The 21,856-nt window shown below is 42.6% G+C and overlaps 1 protein-coding gene across 1 annotated transcript in view; it reads right to left on the bottom strand.

Annotated features, from left to right (window-relative positions):
• CHD5 (chromodomain helicase DNA binding protein 5) overlaps nt 1-21,856 on the bottom strand; it is a 1,012,157-nt gene that overhangs the window by 558,782 nt on the left and 431,519 nt on the right. Inside the window, exons 3-4 of the mRNA XM_078640953.1 lie at nt 8,921-9,097; nt 3,770-3,888 (exon numbers count right to left, since the gene is read on the bottom strand). Coding sequence (XP_078497079.1) covers nt 3,770-3,888; nt 8,921-9,097 — 296 coding nt within the window. The remainder of the gene's footprint in view (nt 1-3,769; nt 3,889-8,920; nt 9,098-21,856) is intronic.

Below are 21,856 nucleotides of genomic sequence, written 5' to 3'. Positions count from 1 at the left end.
AAGTAACTCTATGGGCAGGGGGCCATGTAAGTAAAAGGTAGACATGTACTTTTATATTTTGCATGTCCTGGTAGTGACAAACAGCCTATTTAATTTTTCACTACTGTGAGACCTACCCCTCTCATAGGCCAGGAATTCCTTAATACACTTTTAAGCTGCGATTCTTAATCAGAGAGGAGTAGCTTTTCATGTTTCATATCTTTGGAATGGTAATGATAAATCCTCCTTACTGGTGAAGTTGGATTTAACATTACTGTTTTAGAAATGCCACTTTTAGAAAACGGACATTTCTCTGCTCTTACTTCTCTATGTGCCTGAGAGCCTGGCTCCAATACACATCTGGGGTTGGTGACAGCTACACTTTGTGCATTCCCTTTAGACAGCCACAAAAACATGGAGATGAGGCTCATCTGCATTGGGAGCACTCATTTGCGTTTTCCTGCACCCTGATTGGTTTTCATGGGCAGGGAAGAATGGGAAGGACTGACATTTACCCTTGAATAGATAGTGTCCTGTTCACACAGAAAGCACTGATATACCCCACACAGATAGCCTAGCAGACGGGACTGGGTTGAAAGGGATCCTTGAGCATTTCAGAGAGCTGCTTTGAAGTCACCCCCTACCTTAAAGGGACTTTTAAATATAAGTACTGGGTATCTCATCCCCTAAAATCAGACACTCCTGGATCTTGTACTGAGCCTCTGTCAGAATGACTGCTGTGCTGCTTAAAGGTCTCAAATGGACTGCTTTTCTGGAAGGACTGCTTTTCTGCTTGTTGCCCTGCTGCCTGTTGCTCCCTGGCTCTGCTGAAGGACAGTTGGACTCTGCCTTCTCTCCAAGTGATCTCCAAAGGCTTGCTGGCTTGTGCCCTGTTTTCTGAAGCCTCGGGGACACAAAAAGTTCCTGAAATTCTGCTGGTGCTGCTGGACTCCTTCTGTGAGCCCTACCCTTGCCTGAGGTGCCCTATCCAAGTTCTGGCCTTGAGAAGTGGGTTCTGCAGCTGTTTTGCTACGAAACCAACACATTAGCATCTTTGTGCCAATCGGAACCGACGCATCTCAGTTCAACGCAGAAGCTGTTCAGCGACAGCGGTTCTACAGCCTGCGTGTCTGACGATGTGTCCCATGATACCCTCCATCACGGCTGGCTGAACTTTTGATTTTTCCCCAGTCCCTCGGGATCTCAAGTAATCTCTTAGTGCTATTGAATTCAAAGCACTGTTTTTGCATTTGTTCTATAAAAATTAATACCTTGACTTCTACTGATTGGGTTTTGTCATTTAGTTTTTTCACTCAGATAAATATTCTCAATTTTTTCTAAACCTGTGTGGAGTCTTTTTGTGATGTTTTCATTGTGATACTGTGTGTGTTGCACAATTACTTTACACATTGTCTCTTAAGTTAGGCCTGCCTGCTCTGTGCCAAGCTACCAGAGGGTGATTTAATGTGTGTATATAGTTTACCCTGACCAGGATTGTGGTCCAAACTTGGACAGGGTGCCTACCTATGCCAACTAGAGACCATATTTCAAACACTGAGCTACAGTTTTCTCTGTGTTTTTAATATTTCAAATGGTCAACCAAATCACCCTTCAGTGGGAAATCCCATGAATTCTCATTTCTTACTAGGTGGCTTGATTTTGAGAGGTAAATTCTTCATCTCTAAACATTCACACATCCTTATTCTGTGAATCAAGATCTATCCTTTGTATAAATTAAACTTTCTATTCATGTACGCTTTATGTAGGTATGAAAAAACGTTAGTGAATTGTGTTAAAAAACAATAAAGAAATCAATAGAATAGCACCAAGAAAAACACAGGTGAAGGGGAAGTCAATCTAGTGTATGAATGCAAAGCACTGTCAAGAAATAGGCAGACTGAATAACATTTACGGTCCTTTCTGTTTCTACAGGCCTGGTTCCAAGGTTAAAAAATAAAGTTTCATAAAGAATAAACAAACGTATTATTTAGATTCACTGTTGTTTAATCACAATGAATTTAGACACAGATTTCGTAGCAAATAATTGTTAGAGTTATATTGTTCCAAATACGACAAAACATTTGTGCCCCAGGGAAGGGGGGGCCAAGGGGGAGTGGGTGCAAGGTGAGTGTGATTGAGGCCGTGACGGATCTGATACGTCTGATCCCGTGTTTGGTTGACAGAATTTGGCGACGCTCATCACCACACTTTCCAGGATCACCGAGTTTGTGATCCAAACCACGCCTTATGGCGACCTGCTTCTGGCGGCTCCAGTGCTCATTGAAATTTGTGATTAATATACAGGAGACTAATTAAAAGACGTCTCACCTCTCGCACGGAGCCCCTTGGGCCCTCTGAGTAGCATGTAAATCCCGTATCGTGATACAGCTGATCACGGTACCCCCCTCATCCCGCCCTCCTGTCCTGAAGAAGACCCCTCCCTAAGGTCGCTCAGACACGTAGAATCTGTGGGGTCGAAACGTCGACGGTCATCTTTTGTGCCAGCATTCTAACCTGATTGTTGATTTATTTAACAATGGTTTCTCTTGTTTGATGGCTTATGATGGAATTGTCTGAACATTAATGTTATAAGTGTGGCTTCATTTTTAAATCAACACGGTTTTAGTGATCTAATGTGATATGTAACCTTAATCTGCACTATATTCCCAGTAAGCCCTCACACTCACCTTGCACCCACCCCCACTTTCCCCCCCTTCCCTGGGGCACAAATGTTTTGTCGTATTTGGAACAATATAACACTATCAATTATTTGCTACAAAATCTGTGTCTGGATTCATTGTTATTAAACAACAGTGACTCTAAATAATATGTTTGTTTATTCTTTATGAAACTTTATTTTTTAATTCAACCTTCTCTTTCCAAAGGTTCGGAACTGGGACCCCTTACATATGTACTAAGTTCCACCCAGGTCGCAGTGACTTTCTTGGGTATACCCTTTTTGGTAACACTGGTTCCAAGGCTGGCTGCTGGAAAATATGTTTCTGCTGTCTGAGAACACAACACCAGCTCCACTAATTAGTGGAAATAATCATTTGCTGTGAATCGTCTAGTAGGTGTTCAGGTAATATCGTGGCAATGTCTGGCACCACTTAAGAAATGTGTACCTGCATATGCTGGCACACGATATGTGCCTCCAATGTGAGGTTACAATGTCAGTGTCCACTTACTCCATCACGTGAACATGCTGGGTGATCCAGTGGGTCACATAAAAGGAAAATATATTTTATAAGGGTATTGCTAAGAATATTTTCGACATGGTACAGTCATGTAACAAAGGTGAACCCTACATCTATGCCAGAAATAATAGCATAAATATGAAATGCCTTAATAATTAAAAATGTTTTATGGTTTGGGGCCTGTTGACCAATTGTGACTACTTCTCGTACCACGATGCACTTTGTCTATAAACTGTGGCTGCACTGGTCTCATTCAGAGTATCCCGGTATGCTACCAGTAACCCAGAATAACATACAGATATTGTGGGTATCAGTAACTTCACCATCAACAAAAGCATGGTTTACAATGAGTGTCTGAATCGGTTTTTGGATGAATCAGTATGTGTTTTATTAAGAGCAATAAATCAGATGCACAAAGATAGCAAATGGATAGACACAAACCTGGCCCCAAAAGGGCAGTGCAATGACACATTTACAATTATTTTTGTGCATTTGCCATTTTATTATGCCATCCCTGTCCAATCCAAGTCACAGATACACATTTGGTGCACGCATACACATTCAGAGCAGTACAATTGTTCAAAATCTACTACCTGAGAAACTGGCTGAAGGCTTTATAGTTGGTCAGAGTGTGGTAATCATCTTCAGAGAAAACATACTCTACGTTATCCAGGCCCCAGTCTTCCATTAGCTGAGCAGATGATTTGGGCTCCTTAAAGTAAACATAAACACACAGATTTAAAGGTATGCTAGGGCCATCTATAGGGTGTTGGTGGGCAGAATTCAAATAAAGTAGAACGTGCCTTATATGCATTATTGACTTTCGAGCTTTTTTGAACATTTGCACTGTTTTCAGCCCTATGTGTGGAGAAGGATAAAGATGGGGCAATCAAAAATGATATCGAACAAATATTTTGTAAAAAGCCTTTGGTGCCAAATGTCAACTGAGTGGAGGTGAATCCCATAAGTTCATCGAAAGCATTATTGTACAGGAAATAGGGCAAATAATACTGAAGTTTAGATTAGGTCAGCTACTTGTACTTGATCTGAAAGGAACTGAAAAAAATTAAAGACTAGACAAAGATGATCAGAAGAAACTAGAATATGTCTGTTTAATCAAGTGATACTGAGGATGGGTCATCAGTTTTTAGACATATTAACACATCTTTTATCCTTTGCAGAAGAAAGGCATTCTGCATATCGTGATTTAAACTTGTCTACAAAAACAAGCGCAAAACGCACCTTATACACCCACCCACCAAGAAAACCGCCACAAATATCAGGATTTTTCTCTGATCCTAGCATTTGCAGGAACAAGCTAGCAGTAGCAAAGGGGGTTGGGCAGTTTCAAAGGGGGTTTGGTGTTCTCCGCTGATTTTGAAACCTCATGCTGCAATGAAAAGCTTACCTCCCAAGCTTCCTTGACTCTCCAGATAGATGTACATGAGCAGTTATAGAGTAACTCTAAGGAAGTATTGTGTGGTTGTGATTAGGCACAGTGCAACACAGCTATACAGTTGCAATACAGATGTGAATGTTATAGTGCTAGCTTAATTGTGTGAGTGCATGTATTTTTATCTTTTTTTCTCTCCATGGTAAACATTTTCTTTGTGAAGAAATTGTGCACCCCACAACATGGGAGAGTTTAGGCCACTTTCCTTGTACCAATAAACTACCTGCTCCTAATGTTTAGTAGTAAGTTTAGACGTGAAGACATGACAAGATATTATCGCTTCATGAGTTTTCCAACATTTGCGATGAGTGTTCAATGTATATCCTCGATTGCCCATTCTTGGATAAGACAGCAGTTCAAATATCCACCCAACTGCTGTTTTCTGTGATGATAGTGCAATCTGCACCAACAAAAATCAATACATTCTAATTATGATATGCCGTTTGAAGGCACAAGTGACTCTTCTTACACACCGAAATTTTAGTGCGCTGTGGAAAATTATGAACATTGTCTACACAGCTCCACAGATGATATAAAGAAAAACCCTCAGTTACAACTGTAATTACTGCTTTACAGCTCATAATCTGCAGTCTTGATACATCTTGAAGTTGGATTTTAGTTATTCAATATCAAAAATGCTTATGATTTAAAATTGAATTTGACTTACAGATTTGCTTCTTCTCTGCAGCAGCAAATCCTGTTCAGTGGTCCTTCGCCAAAGGGGTATCGATCTCCTAGAGCTGTCTTTGGCTACAGCCTCGAGATTTTTGACCCTGTCTGAACGTAGAAATCTTCACCGGAAGGTCATCAAGCAGCTCCCAGATAACTGAGCTCCTTCCGCAGACACCGCCTGCAGCCTGGCCCCACTGAACTTCACCTTCTCAGACATTTTTCTTGAAAATTCTTTTAAGTCAGAAGATAAGTGCCAACCAGGGCCAATCCACTTCTTGTATTTGATCCGCATTCCATCGTGGTCGGACGTATATTTTTTACTTTGACCCGGTCTCACAGGAACAGATGTCTGCGGTTGGCGCTTTGATATTTTAGGTATTCCTTTTTACTAAAAACTTCAAAAATGTGTAAATACAGTTTTACTAATTGGATGTTTGTCGTCTTGACGTCAAATACTTCATTAAACTTTTCTCTATTTTTCTAAATTGTTGTGGGATTCTTCTTGGGTTGTGTTTTCACTTTATTACTGTTTGTGTGCTGCATAAATACCTTACATATTGACTATAAGTTAAGCCTGACTGCTTTGTGAGCCAAGCTACCCAGGGTTAAGCACAAGTTAATTTAATGACTTTCTGTAGTTCAGCCTACCAGGGATTGTGGCTGTTGCTTGATAAGGGCTCACACCCCAGTCAACCAACAACCCAGTTTCTCACATGACCTTTATATACAAGTGAAATATGGAAAAATGTCAGAAGCAAGGCTGGAAGTTTCAATTTGTTCACTGTGATAGACTTATAGAGGAGCTGTGAAGGAAAGCCGACATTATAGGAAGAGGAGAAATCTTAGGAAAACATTTCCATAATTATTTCAACAAACATTCTGCAATTAGCAAAAACATATAACTTACTGAAAGGAGGATTAATAAAAATAGAGATAGATTCTATTGAGTACCAAAAAGTGAAGGTGGAGCTGCGTAAAATTGGAAAAATCTTCAAAAGGTCACTAACTTTGGAGTCATTAATCAAGCTTATCGTAAAAGAGACATTGGTATAGAGTTCTGTTTGCTCTTTTTCATGTTTAATTTTTGGTTAAAGTTGAAGATTGGTGTTAGACTTGACATCTTTTGGCTTGTTTCCCCAGTCTTTTTGCTTTCTGACCTCCTGGTTTTGTTCAGCGTTAAAGTGCAAGTGCACCTGTTGTAAATGCTGTTATGGATTGGTGTTTCCAGGATTGGCACATTGGATTTACTGGTAAGTCCCTAGTAAATTGTACTGAGAGTGCCAGGGCCTGTAAATCCAATGATACCAGTGGGCTTGCAGCAGGGTTGTGCCACCCACAGAAGTAGCCGGTAAAAAGGTATTTCAGACCTGCCACCGTAGAATCTGCACGCAGTTTGTAACTGCCATATCGACCTGGCAAGTGCACCCACTTCCCAGGCCCTAAACCTTCCCTTTTCTACATGTTAGTCACCCCTATGGTAGGCCCAAGGTACTCTGTGGGCAGGGTGCAGTGTATGTGAAAGGTAGGACATGCTCTGGTGTGTGTGGCATACCCTGATAGTGAATTACTGCCAAATTCGTTGTTCACCATTTCAAGGCTACATGTCCCATAGGACAGAATGGGGAGTTTGTTTATAACATCTTATAAACATAACTGGCCCCGGGAACTAGGTAGAGAAATAAAGTTTAGTATGACTAAACTCAGAATCTAAAGATGCATCTTTTAGTTAAGGTGGTTGTTACATTCTGTGTTCGAAAATACCACTTTTAGAAAGTAGGCATTTTGTTGCTCAGCAATCCGGTAGGCCTCTGCTGTGTTTGTGGATTGACTGTCTGGGTTTTGAATGACAGGGGCTGGAGAGGAGCAGTGGCTACAGATGTCCGATGAGTCAGGGCAGGGCTCTGACTCATAGCCTGCATTTAGAGAAGGGGGAGGAGATTTCCCCCCCTACAATGCCGTCTCCACCTCCTTCCAGGAAGCTACAACAGAGAGGACAGAACTGGTTCTGGCTGGTCACAGACATTCTCTGCCTGAAAGGACAAAGGAATTTGGGCTATTAAAAAGTGGGGCCCAAACCCCTGAACATTAGAACTCTTTTGGACCACAAAGACTGCCAAGAAGAAGAGCTGGATAAGCTGTGAGGAGGAACTACGTCTTTGCTGTGTGTTTTGCTGTGTTGGCATGCAGAGGCTGCTTCTGTCTTGGGCAGTGAAAGGACTGGACTTGACCTTTCTGCAACTTCTTTTCTCCGAGTATCTCCAAGGGCATGAGGTAGAGCTTGCCCTTCTGTTTAGAGGTCTCAGGTACAGCAAAGATTTCAAGTTCTTCTGCCCTCAGCACTGGGGACTGTGTGTTTTGTGCTGCAACAGAAGAAAATGCAACCCGACGCCGTCTACGATGCCGCTGCTGACCCCATGTCCTGAAGTCACCGCAGAGGGCACCTCCGCAAAGCTGCACCGCAACCTTGGTCTCATGCCTGCTGATGCCGCCACTGAGCCACTGCTTGCATCGCGACCTGTGAGCACAGCATTCCGCACCACCTCACCTCACGCCGCCTTGGTATCCCTGATGACGACGCCCCACGCCAAAATAGATGCAGCTGCTTACACCGTGGTTCGAGGGCACTGCTTGTAAAGTTACATGATGCACTGCCCTCATCCTGCACAGCAGCCTTGGCCTACCGAGGCCGGCGCCATTGACTCCAGTTCACCAGCTGACGACAGCGCGCCAGCAACGTCGCGACCGCTGAATGCACCGTGACCTGCCAGCACCGCGATGAGCACAGCATCACTTCGCACTGCGACCTTGGTCTCACTGACGACGCCATCTGACGCCACCACCGAGCCACTGCTCGCACCGCGACCTGAGGGCATCGCACGCTGCACTTTACACCACAACACCAGACACCTGCTGATGCCAGCGCTCCTGACTTCAACCGCGAGGAGTTTGATCTGCAATGAGTGTGACGACTCCTACAACGACCTCCGGAACCAACGCCTGCAGACGCCGTGCTTTTGGGAGCTCAACGAGAGGTCGCTGATGCCCTGCATTTCAAAAGGTACTGTTTTGCGGGTCTTCCCGACACCTTAGCTGGCCCGCGACACCGCGGTCAGCCAGAACTGTTTGGATTTGTTTATTCATGACGCCTAGCTAGCCCCGGACGGAGCTTAGACTTCAAGGAACTTTATTTCAAGGTTATTTTGATAACTGAAGATTTCTAAATAATGCATTGTGAATTGTGTATCGTTTTTGGTCTTGTCTTGAGTATATAAAAATATTGGATATTTTTCTAAACTGGTGTGGTGTCCTTTTGTAGTGCTTACACTGTAATTCTGTTGGTTATGTGCAAATGCTTTACGTACTGCTTCTAGAATAAGCCTGACTGCTCATGCCAAGCTACCAAGGGGGTGAGCAGGGGTTATTTTAGGAGTGTAACTCCCTTATCCTGAATTGGAAGACAGGTCCGTACTTGGAAAAGGTATAAGCCCTTGCCAACTAGAGCCCCCCATTTCTAACAATTGGTAATCAATGTAATGGTTCCATTTACTCACATGGTTTTATATTAGTGTTTTATATTTTGTGTGACATGAATAAACAAATTTGTCAAAAATAAATTTACCTTGATACCGCCATCTTCATTATTCTCTTCTTCATCTTTCTTTTTCCGCTTAGATTTTTTCTCTTTCTTTTCCTTATGTTTTTTCTTCTTTTTTTTATTGGGGGCATAGTCACTCCCTTCGCTGTCCGATATTTCTTCAGCATCTTCTTCATATTCAGATATTTCCTCATCACTCCCCTAGAACAAGTTTACATTCAATAAGAATAATAACTATGTGCAAAGCACTGCCAGATATGACATTTTCTTTTTGGAATGAGCTATGCCTTGGCAAACTTTGTATACACAAAATATGAAAATATTCTAAATACTGAAATAATTAAATTATTTAAATGAAATCATATTATATTTAAACATATGTACAGTCAAAAACCAAAGACCATAGAAGGCTGCCCAAACCAAGACCAAAAGTGGTATGACTCAAGCAAAATAAGTATTTACAATACCAAGAGTCATTTGTTAAAGTCAATGCACATACAGACCTCACTACAGGCACACACAGATAACATCTGTACAGGCACTCATGGAAACATTACAGGCACAAATGCACACACAGGACATATATAGGGCGATTTTCCCACTAAGACAACGCAACAGGCCCACATTCACACTGACAAATGATCATTTATGTATTTTGTGTTGTTTACTTCGCTAACAAATTAAAGGAAACAGAGTAAACTAAATGATATAAATATATATGTATGCACATATACACACATTGGTAACGCAGAGGCAGCCAGTGAAGAAATTTAATAAAAGGGTGAACGTATAAAGCATGCAGCAAAGTATGTTGTCTCTGAAAACTGGCAAAAGATCGGAAAGAATTTCTTTTGTTTTAGAAAAGCTGTATTGAGCAAAATAAAACTGATCTCCTTAAATCAAGGATTTTGACCTCCAGGGTTGCTCCAATTTGAGTGAACATACCCTTTCAACATCCGAAAGCCACCCGGGAACAACTACTAAAACAATAAAAATAATAACTAGACAAATGATACTATACCTTGTGATCTAAAATCATTAAATAGCTACTTGGACAATTCAATCTACAGGGTTGACCCCACCCTCGAGGATAACAACGAAGCAATAAACATAACTCAAACAATCGTTCAAAGCTTACTAGCTAGCTTTTTTGATAACTTGATTTATTAGTAGAATTAACCTGATTGTGGGGGTTCTCTCCCAATGAGTTAAAATCAACTGTCCAGTACCAAACTGCAGCCAAGGTCGCCTCCACGTCTAATTGACTCAGAAGAATTGAACGCATTGCCAGTCAATCAAGTCCCTCAAGGTATGGGGACAATTACTGCCACATTGATGGCAGACACCATAGCCAACCAATCATCTTCACTATCCAAGCACATTGTCCGATTTATTGAGATTAATAGAGCAATGATAACTTATTATTCACACATTGGAAGCAATTACTATCAGAGGTCTTACCTGATTAAGTTTGTAAAAACTTATCCTCCTCTATTACCAGATTTATTAAATAAGAATGCAGTAAAAAAGCAACAACCTGTTCAAAACACTGTTAGAGTTGGGCTTCCATGTTTTGATTGCATTACACAATTAAACGTGTCTGAAAATCAAATTGACTAACAATAAAGCATAATAAAAATAAATAAATACATAAACTAACAATAACAAAACTCTCTCCAAAGAGGCTCACATCGATAGGCCCAAAGCAAGGATACATCTTTGCATACCTTCTTTTTTCCCTGTGTATATCAGACTTATGATCACATCTAGATTGTATAGCAGGTATAGAGCCAAAACTACGATGTAACCTATCACTTATCTAACCTATATAAGCATCCATCTTCTTGTTGGCTCCATCAGGGCTACAAACCCCTCTCTCAAAGCTACATGAATATAACTGTGCAACTGACTTAAAAGTCACTTTAGGGCAAACACAATTGATGTCCTTAGGTAAAATTTTGTCCTGGATGATAGATGGAAAATGACTAGAACAAAAAAAAATACTATTACTTCCGATCAACAAAGGATAATAAACTATCGTGGTCGATCATATTTTAGTAAATAAAACAATATAATGCATCAAAACTCTATGGAGCACAATTTGACAATCAGTCACTGAATTCAACTCAAAGCTCATTCCATCATTCTTATATGCATCTTAGGTTCTCAAAACGAAGACAGCTAATGAGTTGGATGCAATCTACATGAGAGACATAAGATCCTTATTAAACTTATGTTCGACCACTCCAAACTATGGTGTCGATTAGGATGGTGGACCCCGAGGTGGAGGGACCGTCCGCAAGGGCAGCGGCATTCCCTCCATGTCAATTAGGATGTGACCGCCACCCTGGCGGTCACATCCTGTATCTTTAACATTGCGGCGGGTGCTGCTTCAAGCAGCACCCGCCGCAATGTTAAAAATGCATGCATTACATTTGCATGCACAAAGCGGCAGGCACCGCGCGGTGCCTGCCTCTGTGTGCATGCACATGCAGGGGGGTACCATAGGTACCCCCCATGTGCACCCCCACACCCCCTTCACCCTGGGGGCCCGATGGGCCCCCCAGAAGCAAAGGTCCACATGCTTTTCCACGGCGGAAAAACCGCAGCGGAAAAGCATGTTTACACACGCTTCCTAATTTGGCTGGCGGTGTCACCGCCACCAAATATCGGTCTACACCCCGTGGATCAGCGGCGGACGGACCTGCCGTCCGCCGCTGATCCCACCACCATCCTAATCTGGCGGATGGTGTTGTCAGGGACCGCGGCGGTGAATCCGCATCCTCCGGGTCGGCGGTGCCTTCCACCGGCCCGGAGGATGCGGATTCACCGCCATCATAATCGACCCCTATGTGTTGAACCTTCTTTAACCTCACTGACGATTTTACATAAAGTGGGACTCAAACTATGTTTGTGATTGCGGAAGAGTCAAGGCAAAGTCCGTTAAAATGCTCATAATGGAAGCACTAAAAGTAAATGTTGGCATTACTACAGATTTGAGCCTTGCAGACATTGAAACGATTATCAGTGAAAACTAAAAGCCAATTCTAACCTCACTTTGCTTGGAGCGCAAGGTACTCATAGGGAAAACACTGAAGCGTGTCAAATTATATGAATGATTTGGGTATGTTGCACACTTTTAAGCACTCAACCTATATATCCATTAGTTACTTCACAACAAATCAGGAATAATTACACTTCAACCTGGAGGTTGTTTGTTAAATCAAGCATTTAAAATTTAGACTGATGTATATCACGATGGCTCAATTTGAGGGACCATGGAAAGCATAATGACTACCTTCAAGGGAATGCAGGTTTTGTGGCTACAAAGCAGAATCCATTGTTCCCATTCTTTGTGTCACACTTTAATGGATTTAATTTTTTTTATCTGTGGTCAGAATCCAATGAGGCAAACATCAGGACGGTCAAGGAAACAACCAAGTACTGCCTTTGCTCAAAGCACCATCACTTATCGTGACATTCATAAGATTATTAAGTCTCTTTTACCTGCTTACAAAAGACTATCTCCAAAGCTTCTGTGTAACCTTTTCTTGACTTTTTATTCTTAAATAGATTGTTAATTTTTATTAATAGCAAGTTGATTTTATTTTCTCAGGTGATTTATTCATTTTAATGCCCTTTTTATTGTAATTTATGTATTTTCTGTTCAATAAACTAATTACAAATCTTCAGGGATGTTGCTATGACACAATATTGCACAGTGGGTTTATATATAGGCTACCAAATTATCTGTGTGACTACACATCACAGCACTGACGTCTAGCAGGACATGGTAACTCACATTAATTTGGGTGCCACTAATATTGTTTATATATAGCACTACGATGCAAAGCAAACAGAATGAGATGATGGGCAGAGTGCTGAAACTTTTCAGACACTCACCCCTACTCACAGATCTGGGTTGAATCCATCAACGTTCTTTAGCTCACTTCGCCACCCCAGTTCAGACCCAGCCATATGTAAATCAGTCTTGACCCTGTTCCTCCTGGGAACAGTCCAGCCCGAACTGCCAACCTACGATGCAACAGTGTGCTGGCAACAAGCATCACAATGAAAACGTTTTTATTCTAAACTCCTTGTTGTGCAGCCAATAGTAGGAGTTCCTATAATTACTTCTGCCTTTCCACCAAAGTCAAAATACCTTCCCAAAACCTTAAGCAAAGTAGTGCTTATAGTCCATGAGGTGGAAAATGTAATACCAAATGCTCCAAAATCCTTGCACCAAATAGAGCCAATTAACATCAGAACAACAGTGGAAGAAATAGACTTTTGAGCACGCTTACCATAGCATAATTTTTGCACATTTAATTGTATACTGTAAACATTAAAACACGAGATAAAAGCTTCACATAGTCATAAATGAGGATACACACCTTTTTTTTCAAAAGTCCTGAAAACCTGTGTTAGACCTGGCATCCTTGGTGTAGTTAACCCCTTAACTTTCTGGCGTCAGACCGCCTGTTTTTGCTGATTTGAATTTTGCTGGTCTTATGACGGTGGACTTTACCACTGCTAACCACTGTTAAAGTTCTTGTGCTCTCTCCTTAAAACATGCTAGTTTGGCTTCTACCCAATTTGCATATTTAATTTACTTGGAAGTGCCTAGTAAAATTGCACTACCTGTGCCCGGGGCCTGTAAATTAAATGTGTCTTGTGGGCCTGCAGCACTGATTATGCCACTCACATTAGTAGCATCTGCCATTCTGACCTGGAAAAATAAACTCTTTGCCAGGCCCCTAACCTTCCTTTTCAATACATATAAGCCAACCCAGGGTAGGCCATGGACAGCCCAGAGGGCAGAGTGTAATGTATTCACTTTAAGTTTAATATGTCCAGATAGTGAAAAACTCTTAAATTCATTTTTTACTACTGCATGGCCTACCTCTCCCATAGGATAACATTGGAGTTACTTTATTACATTCTATAACTGTAATTTTAAAATGGGAACAGGTATCCAGTTGTGGTTTGGTGTACCTTACATTGCAGCCGCACCACACCTTGCAACAGATGCATCGCTTTGGCTGTGCGACACATCTTCGATGCAGATTCTGGCATTCCTCTGCAAACCAGGATTTAAGGTACTTTGTTTAGCTAGAGTAACCGGATCCTTAGAGCCGATCTGTGCTCCATTGTGGTTGGCCAGAACTTGTGACTTTGTCCCGGTCCGGCACAACTAGATATCCACAGTTTGCGCTTTGTGTTGTATGCGGCTAGTTTCTCTAAAATATAAAAAAAATGCATATCTCCATTTCTACTGTTTGGATTTTTGTTGTTTGAGTCTTGTTCTATTTATTGAAAATCACTCTATTTTTCTAATTTTGCCTAGGACCCTTTTTCCGGTGGTGTTTTCGACTCTATTACTGTTTGAAGTGTTACACAAATACTTTACAAATTGTCAGTGCCTGAGCCCACAGTCACTAAGTTGACAGTTTCCACTTTGCAAACTCAATAGCATCCTCTTGGTACAGTATCAATGGTTTATGATTGCAATTAAAGATGCAGCACTTTGATACATGTCTTCGTGATTTCAATTACCCTCCTCAATTTGAATGCCAAGTAATTAGAATCTGTACATTGCCAAAGGAAATGACTAATTGCAATATACCTTTGTTCATTTCGACGTAGGCTTTTGCAGTGGCAAATTCCCTCGTTCTGTGAATCATAGGATGTGTGTCCATTAGTACATCAGGCCCGAAATGTGGTGGGAATCAACTAGGTCAAGGTCTATTTACAAATACTAAAGCAAGCATTAGCTCTGTTCAGAAAGCTGAAGAGTTATAGAACAACAAAAGTATAACGGCACCTGTATGGAGCCTGCAACCAAGAAGAAAAAGGTCAATGTTCTTGTATATATTAAATTAACACGTTCTTGTATGCATGTGTCCAACAGGCCAACTCTGGAAATAATCTGAGAATAAAGTTTCAGTTCACACAAAGTTAGTACTTAGGAACAAGAGAAAAGGCATGCTGATTTTGGTATTCTGTTGCATAAAAACACAGATATATATTCCTTTTTGGATAATGCAGGTCGTGCAATACTCATTCATAGGGAATGTTTATCGCTCTTTGTAATTGAGACCTCAGTTTATTTTGTGATATAGATAATTCAGTGCTGCTTCAGGAGATTTTTAATGCTGGAAAACAGCGATTTCTGTATGGTTTACTGATGCACCAGGATTAGCAATTCAATAGGTAATAAGGTAATTAGTGTGACAAGTGACCCAGAATAAGTCGCTTTCTTGCCCTGGAATTGAAGCACTCTAAGGTAAATGTATGCTTTGCGAGAGATTTATACTGGCCCTGTTATAATTTTCCCAGCACCGCCCTCTTTTAGGGAACTAATTCTAAATACCATAAATCTGTAAGTCCAGAAAGGTAGCTAGAAAAACATGAAGGATACTCCAAAATGCTTCTGTGTAAATTTCCAAAACACAAAGCGTGATTGATCGAACAGGCATCAACTAAAATTAAGCTTCTTATACTGGCTCCGTTTCATTTAATTATATGAAAATCGCTGGAAGGCAAATAAGACGAAACATCTTTAGGAGAACAGAGATGTGCAAGTAAGTGCTTTGCAACTGAGAAACCCGCGCTTTGTTTTTTGTTCTCTCTTTTCTCTGCTATGTAGTTTGTGTTTCCTGTAACCACTTGTGCTGGTAGCAAAGACACAATATCCTAGATTTACTACGATTTTGTTTGGGATTGCGTCACTTTTGTGGCGCAGCCCAACATAAAAATCCATTTTGGCATTTTGAGTGGTTTGCATGGTTTATTAAATACAAAGTAAAGCAACGCGGCTCATAGCTTTACAGGTCAGTGTTTACAGGTCGTGCAGAATTCTGCGGCACGTGCCATTTTTGGCCTTCACAGGCAAGCCAGAGTGTCCGGTCTTTTACAGGCACTTCATTGGTTGCCTATCCGCAAGCGGATAATATTCAAGGCACTGACCCTGGCCCATAAAGCGCTCTTTGGTCTTGGAGCTAAATATCTCCAACGTAGGCTTGCTTTCTATCGTCCTGTCAGAGCATTGCGCTCTAATTTCTCTGTCTCTTGCTGTGGTACCTCGAGTCAGGAAGGCCCGGATTGGGGGACGGTCCTTTAGTTTGAGGGCGCCCCAGCTTTGGAACGCTCTGCCACTGGCCTTACGTTGTACTTCTGATCTGTTGTCTTTCAGGAGAGGCCTAAAAACGTGGCTTTTTACTCTTTAGTTGTGCTGTTCAGTTGTTCTCTGAGTATTTGTGTGTGTTATGTTTTTGAGCTGCCACGATAAAGCGCCGGGACACTCCGTTGGAGTAGCCGTTGCGCTATACAAAATAAAGTTAACATAACATAACATAACATAACATAGCGCTTAGTTTCATTACTTTGTGGCAGTTAGGAAATAAATGTGTGGAGCATGGATATTACCGTGCATCCACCTATGTATTTTGATGCAAACCCAGATTTACAGAGATTTGTAAACCCGGGTTTGCCCCAAAATGGTGCACCTACCAGATAGAGGCATAACTAAGAGAAATACTTTCTTTTCTCCTTTTCTCTTTTTTGCTTCCATGTGTTCTGCATTCTGCAACACACATTGAAAAAGGAATATGCCTCTTAAGGTTGTTTTTATGCACAATGGTATCACTTCCTACACAAAAACAATCCTTGCTGTAATCCAGGCAACCTTGAACAATGGTGCAAGGGGGCCTGCCTTAGGGTAAGACAGCCACAAATCAGTGGCAGTCAGCATGGCTCGTGGGTGGCGGCGTGGGGGAGAGCGATGGGGGGCCGTGGGCGGGAGAGAGTCGCACGTGGGAGTTGGGGTGTGCCATATAAAAAAAAAATAAACATACCTTGGTGCTGGGTCCCACGTGTCTGCTCCTGCTCACCTCTTCTTGGAACAAGAAGCACAGCTAGGCCCCACTGACCAATCACAACACTGCAATGCAGCAAGGTGATTGGTCTGAGTGCCGTGACACAGCACTCAGACAGTGCACTTAGGTGTGGGCAAACCACTCCTCCCCTGCTCCGGGATCCGCCCACCCACCCTCCCGCAAAGCAGCACGTAGCATAAAATGATAATAACTCAAAGGTATTATCATTTTATGTTTTGAACTTCGCACTGCTTAAAAGCAGTGAGGCGATGCTCCACTAACATAGTGGAGGAGCTGCCACTGCCCCAAATGCACCAGCGCTTAGAGGGAGCTAGACAGTGACATTGTGACTCTGTTCAGCTTCATCCCGTTTCTTCAATGCGGAGCGGGAGCTTGCATTGCTGAGCTGCGTTGCACGAACTATTAGCGAATATGTTCCAACATATGTTTCTGTTTTCAGCAAAAGAAGGAAGAAATATGTGATATTCAAGAGACTCCTGTCTTCTTTGTTTATCTGAAAAAAATTGTGTAAGAATTGCTTTTCGGCTCCTGCGCACATTTAGTGACATGCCTCATAAATTGGTGCTTGGCTTCCGTGATTAAAAGTGGTTTCAATAGTATTGTTCCTCTTTTAATTAGTTTTTTTAATGTAATGTCTGAAAAACTCATGACAATTTATCCATGACTGCCTTTTAATGACTGCAACGTTTTTTTTTGCAAATGCCTTTTTTTGCGATGCAATAACCTTTTTCTGCATACTATAGTAAAAGTCACAAAATAAACAATAAGAAAATTGCAAATAAGCTTCTGACCTATTCTCTTTGGCCATGCGGTGCCTTAATGAAATTGACTGTTAGTCATGAGTGCCTAAAATGGTCAGTAAAAGTGCTTTCCATTTACCATAACATTGTGGCTAAGTTGGATTGCTGATATGGTGGCTTTATTTATGAGTAATGCTTGCTATCCAGTGTATTAAAACTTGGGGTTCGTTATTTACAAGGTGCAGAATACTTCCCCTTTCCAAGCCCTGTGCTGCGAAATGGGTGTAAGCAGTGTATTTTTTGCTCTCCGTTGAGAACTGCACTATTTTTGCTGTACAAATTCTGCCATGTATACTCCATGTAAGTTCTGTGGTTACAAACTATAATATTACCACACAAGTTTTTATCCTGATTTGGGGTCAAACTCATAGTTCCACTCAAATAAGGAAGAGCATGTGAATCAGAGCGAGTCCTTTAGTGTGTATTTGTCAGGAAGTGGTTTACTAGCAAGTCGGTACATGAAATGTTCACATATACTTTTATTTTGGCAAAAGTCTGCCTGTCTGAATTGCATTGTGTTAGAACTGAGGGTCTCTATTTGGCTGATGTAGGTCCCTTAGTCCAAATAGGGACCCTTGCTTTTAAGTCAGGGAAAGGAAGGAAACCTTCTCAGATAGCCCCTGCTCACCCCCTCTGTAGCTTGGAACGAGCAGCCAGGTTTATCTCCAAGGCAAACGTGTAAAGTATTTGCAACCACGCTCTCAGTAACCCAGTGATGACACTATAAATGGACTTCACAAGAGTTTCATAAAAACAATTATGTTTATAAAAAAAGATATACGATGAGAGCACACTATAAGAATCCAACATATTCGTATTTGTAATATTTCACCTTGCCGGTTATTAGGCCAGCAAGCCCTTGGAGGCTCTTGCAGTATTAATGAGCAATTCTCAGTGATCCAATGCAGTCCTAATGCAATGCTGTGCAATTCGTAATGCAAGAATCAGGCACTTGGTAATGTCAAAATAATGCAGTTCGTTATGCAACAATCAGGCAGTTTGTAATGCCAAAATAATGCAATTCGTAATGCAACAATCAGGCAGCTCATTATGCAAAAATAATGCAAAGCGTAATGCAACAATGAGGCACTTTGTAATGCAAAATAATGCAATGCGTAATGCAACAATCAGGCAGTTTGTTATGCAAAAATAATTCAATGCGTAATGCAACAATCAGGCAGTTCGTAATGCCAACAATAATGTACTCTGGCACCGATCACGGTGCTCTGGACAGTCTCTATGCTACTCTGACTGACTCGTGGTCAGATACAGCCAAAATATGCCCTCCAGCAGGGGTATGGTGTAAAACAAAGTGCAGATCCACACTCCGGCCTCGGTACTACCACTTCTCTGCAAGTACAGGCCGTGATACGAACTTGAGCGGAGGCTCGCGCTGCAAAGATGGGAAAGGCCAAGAACATTTCTCTTGGAGCCCGCACCCCGCCCCAGGCACAATACACGCACGCTCGCCTAGCGTTACCTGGGGGGTACGATCTCCCTTTCCTCTCCTCTGCTCTCCTCTCCTCGCGGCCTGGGGCTCCGATGCGACTTCGTTAATCTTGGGCAGTGAAACACGGATACCCGACGAGATGGTTCGAGATCTCTCCTTGGCAAAGGCAGGTTCGGGCCGGTGGCAGTGAATCCTCACAGCTCCTCTGGAGATGACGGTCTGGGCCGATGGCAATGACGATCGCAGCACTTCTGGTCACGCTGTCGATCAACTCAGAAATCATGACTGCTCCAGGACACACCGTCGCGGGGCAATTTGTACGAGGGTCTCAGGCTGCAAAAAGCACACGCACACAGAGTCGCTGAGACACCCTTGGAAACTTTTATGTTCCTGAGTTTCCACAACAGGGAGCCGGCTCTCCTCAGGCCCTTGAGGACAAGTGACTTCAGAACACAGCACACAGCAAAGTCTTTTCAAGCAGGGGGACAAAGCACACAGCAAAGTCTCTTAGCCTCTCCTTGGTTAAATCAGCAAACTGCAGGCTGGATTGTGTCCTTGGTGGTGTCAGGATAATATTTGATACTTTGTTGGATGCTGCGTTGTAAGTTGTGACGCATGTCATAGGTGGGTTTTGTATTGCCCGTGTGTTGTCCTCCACTAGTGCTTCGCGGTTTTGATTGCGGGCTCTTTTTCTGGTCATCTTAATGATTTTGTATGGATAACCACGGTCCTGTAATTTGGAAATCCACCTATTACATGCGTCACAACCTACAACGCAGCATCCAACAAAGTATCAAACATTATCCGGAAACACTGGCGCAACATCAACTCAGGTACCAGAAACTGGGCTCTCCCACTATTTGCCCACAAAAGGAACAGCAGCCTGTGAGACCGCCTGGTCAGTACACGACCAAGGACACAATCCAGACCCATGCCCAACACAGCCCTTTCCACATGGGGCCTCCCTCCAGTAAATAGACACTACCCATGGAATGACTGTAGTGTTTGCCACTTGACACGAGCATCTAAGACCCTCTCATTGAAACAGATAAGACCTGGAAACAACTCCATCACACTAATTGCAATTCCACCAACGTTGTGTATCTCATTGAATGCCTGTGTGCCTTGCGATACGTGGGCATGACAACGCGCAAAGTGCGCGCCAGAATTGTTGAACACAGGAGCACTATACGTTGCAAAAAAACCATCAGCCGCCTGACTGACCGCTATCTCCAATGTGGACACCCCCCCCAATGACATGTCATTGATAGTGATCGAGCACTTTCCTCACACGTCACAGAACAATGACAAATTCCTACTGACTAAGGGACAGCGTTGGATTTACTGCCTGTCTACCCACATCAATGGGTTAAACGATTCTATCCCATGGCACAGCTTAAACTTGAATTTACCCTCTGTCACCGTACGCTATAGTATGGCCGTGGCATCACAAGTGCCTCACATTTAGGCCATCACAGTCAGACACCAGGGTCCTGCCACACAGGGTTGGCCTTCCGCCCTTTAATGCAGACCAGTAACGTCATTCGGGCCACATACATCAATACCCCATCACTGGCCCCGCAAGCTCTAACCTCCGGCTTTTAAAGTTTTTTCATATCTTTATTTGGTTTCTAATTCGCTTGCCACTCACACTGATACCCTGCCACTGGCCCCATAGGCTCCATACTTGGCCATGTGTTTACCTTGTCACCATGACAACCAGCGTACATGCTACACTGGCCCCGTAAGCTCCATACTCGGCATCTGGCTCTTAACATTTATGCACAACCTTGCGTGGATTCTAATGCGCCTTCCACATACACTGATACCCTGCCACTGGCCCCGGCCACCTTGTGTTTACCATGTCACCTTGACAACCAGCATATGCGTCACTCGTATGCTGCCTCGAAGGAACATCCATGCTCCGCTGACTCGTCATCCGAGCAGGCGGAGCATTTAGAATTAGCCCGTTGTCTATGTCTCTCTTCATTGCTCCATAGACGCTACTCCCAATGCGCGCTAATTGAAAACACCGGACCAGCATTGCACGATACCTAAGGGCACACCCGAACCCGGCCCCAGTATCGTCGGAGATCCGTGGCAGCAACAGCAGGTTGATAGGAGGGTCCTGGACTCACATACAGTAAGTCGACCACGAGGCACAACCACGCCGCAACGGATTGGTAAGACCTTTCCTTTTCAGACCGAAACCATTGTCCAGTGTGCCAAAGCCTCTTTCCCGTTTTTCTCCTCAACAGTCAGTACCCCTGCCAGATACTCATGGGGCTCTAGCAGCAAATCGCTTATGTGAGAAAACAAGTCTTTCTGTCTCACTACTTTTACTCTCAATATTTTTGCCACACACCTTACTGCATATATCAGGTTTTTCACAGTTAACACCACCACCCCGCCGCTAGTTCCGCAACAACGTGAGCATAACGGTAAATGTGATTAGACGTGATAATGCAATCATGCTAACCTGCATTTCTTTATGTTTTCTGTCCTGTAAGTTTTGTTTGTACAGTATTGTCCTGAGAGGGAAACCCCCTTTTACATATAATGCACCTTAGCGCGTGCAGCACATAGTTTATGTTCTGTTTCACTAATTGTAGCATAGTTCTCTTTATCAACACTCACATAGGTCCTGAGGAAAGCCAGTTTACAATTCTAGGCCTGGCTGAAACATGTAGACCACCCACTGGATGCAGGAGTACCTTAAATACAACTCCACCTACATCCAACGCCTTGATTTTAACGCTGTCGGAGGCCCAAACAATAAAGTAATCTTTCTGGGATCACTGGACAGCTTTTA

The sequence above is a fragment of the Lissotriton helveticus genome, chromosome 5_1 (assembly GCF_964261635.1).
Source record: "Lissotriton helveticus chromosome 5_1, aLisHel1.1, whole genome shotgun sequence".
Lineage (NCBI taxonomy): Eukaryota > Metazoa > Chordata > Amphibia > Caudata > Salamandridae > Lissotriton > Lissotriton helveticus.
This window is presented reverse-complemented; position numbering and strand designations above follow the sequence as displayed.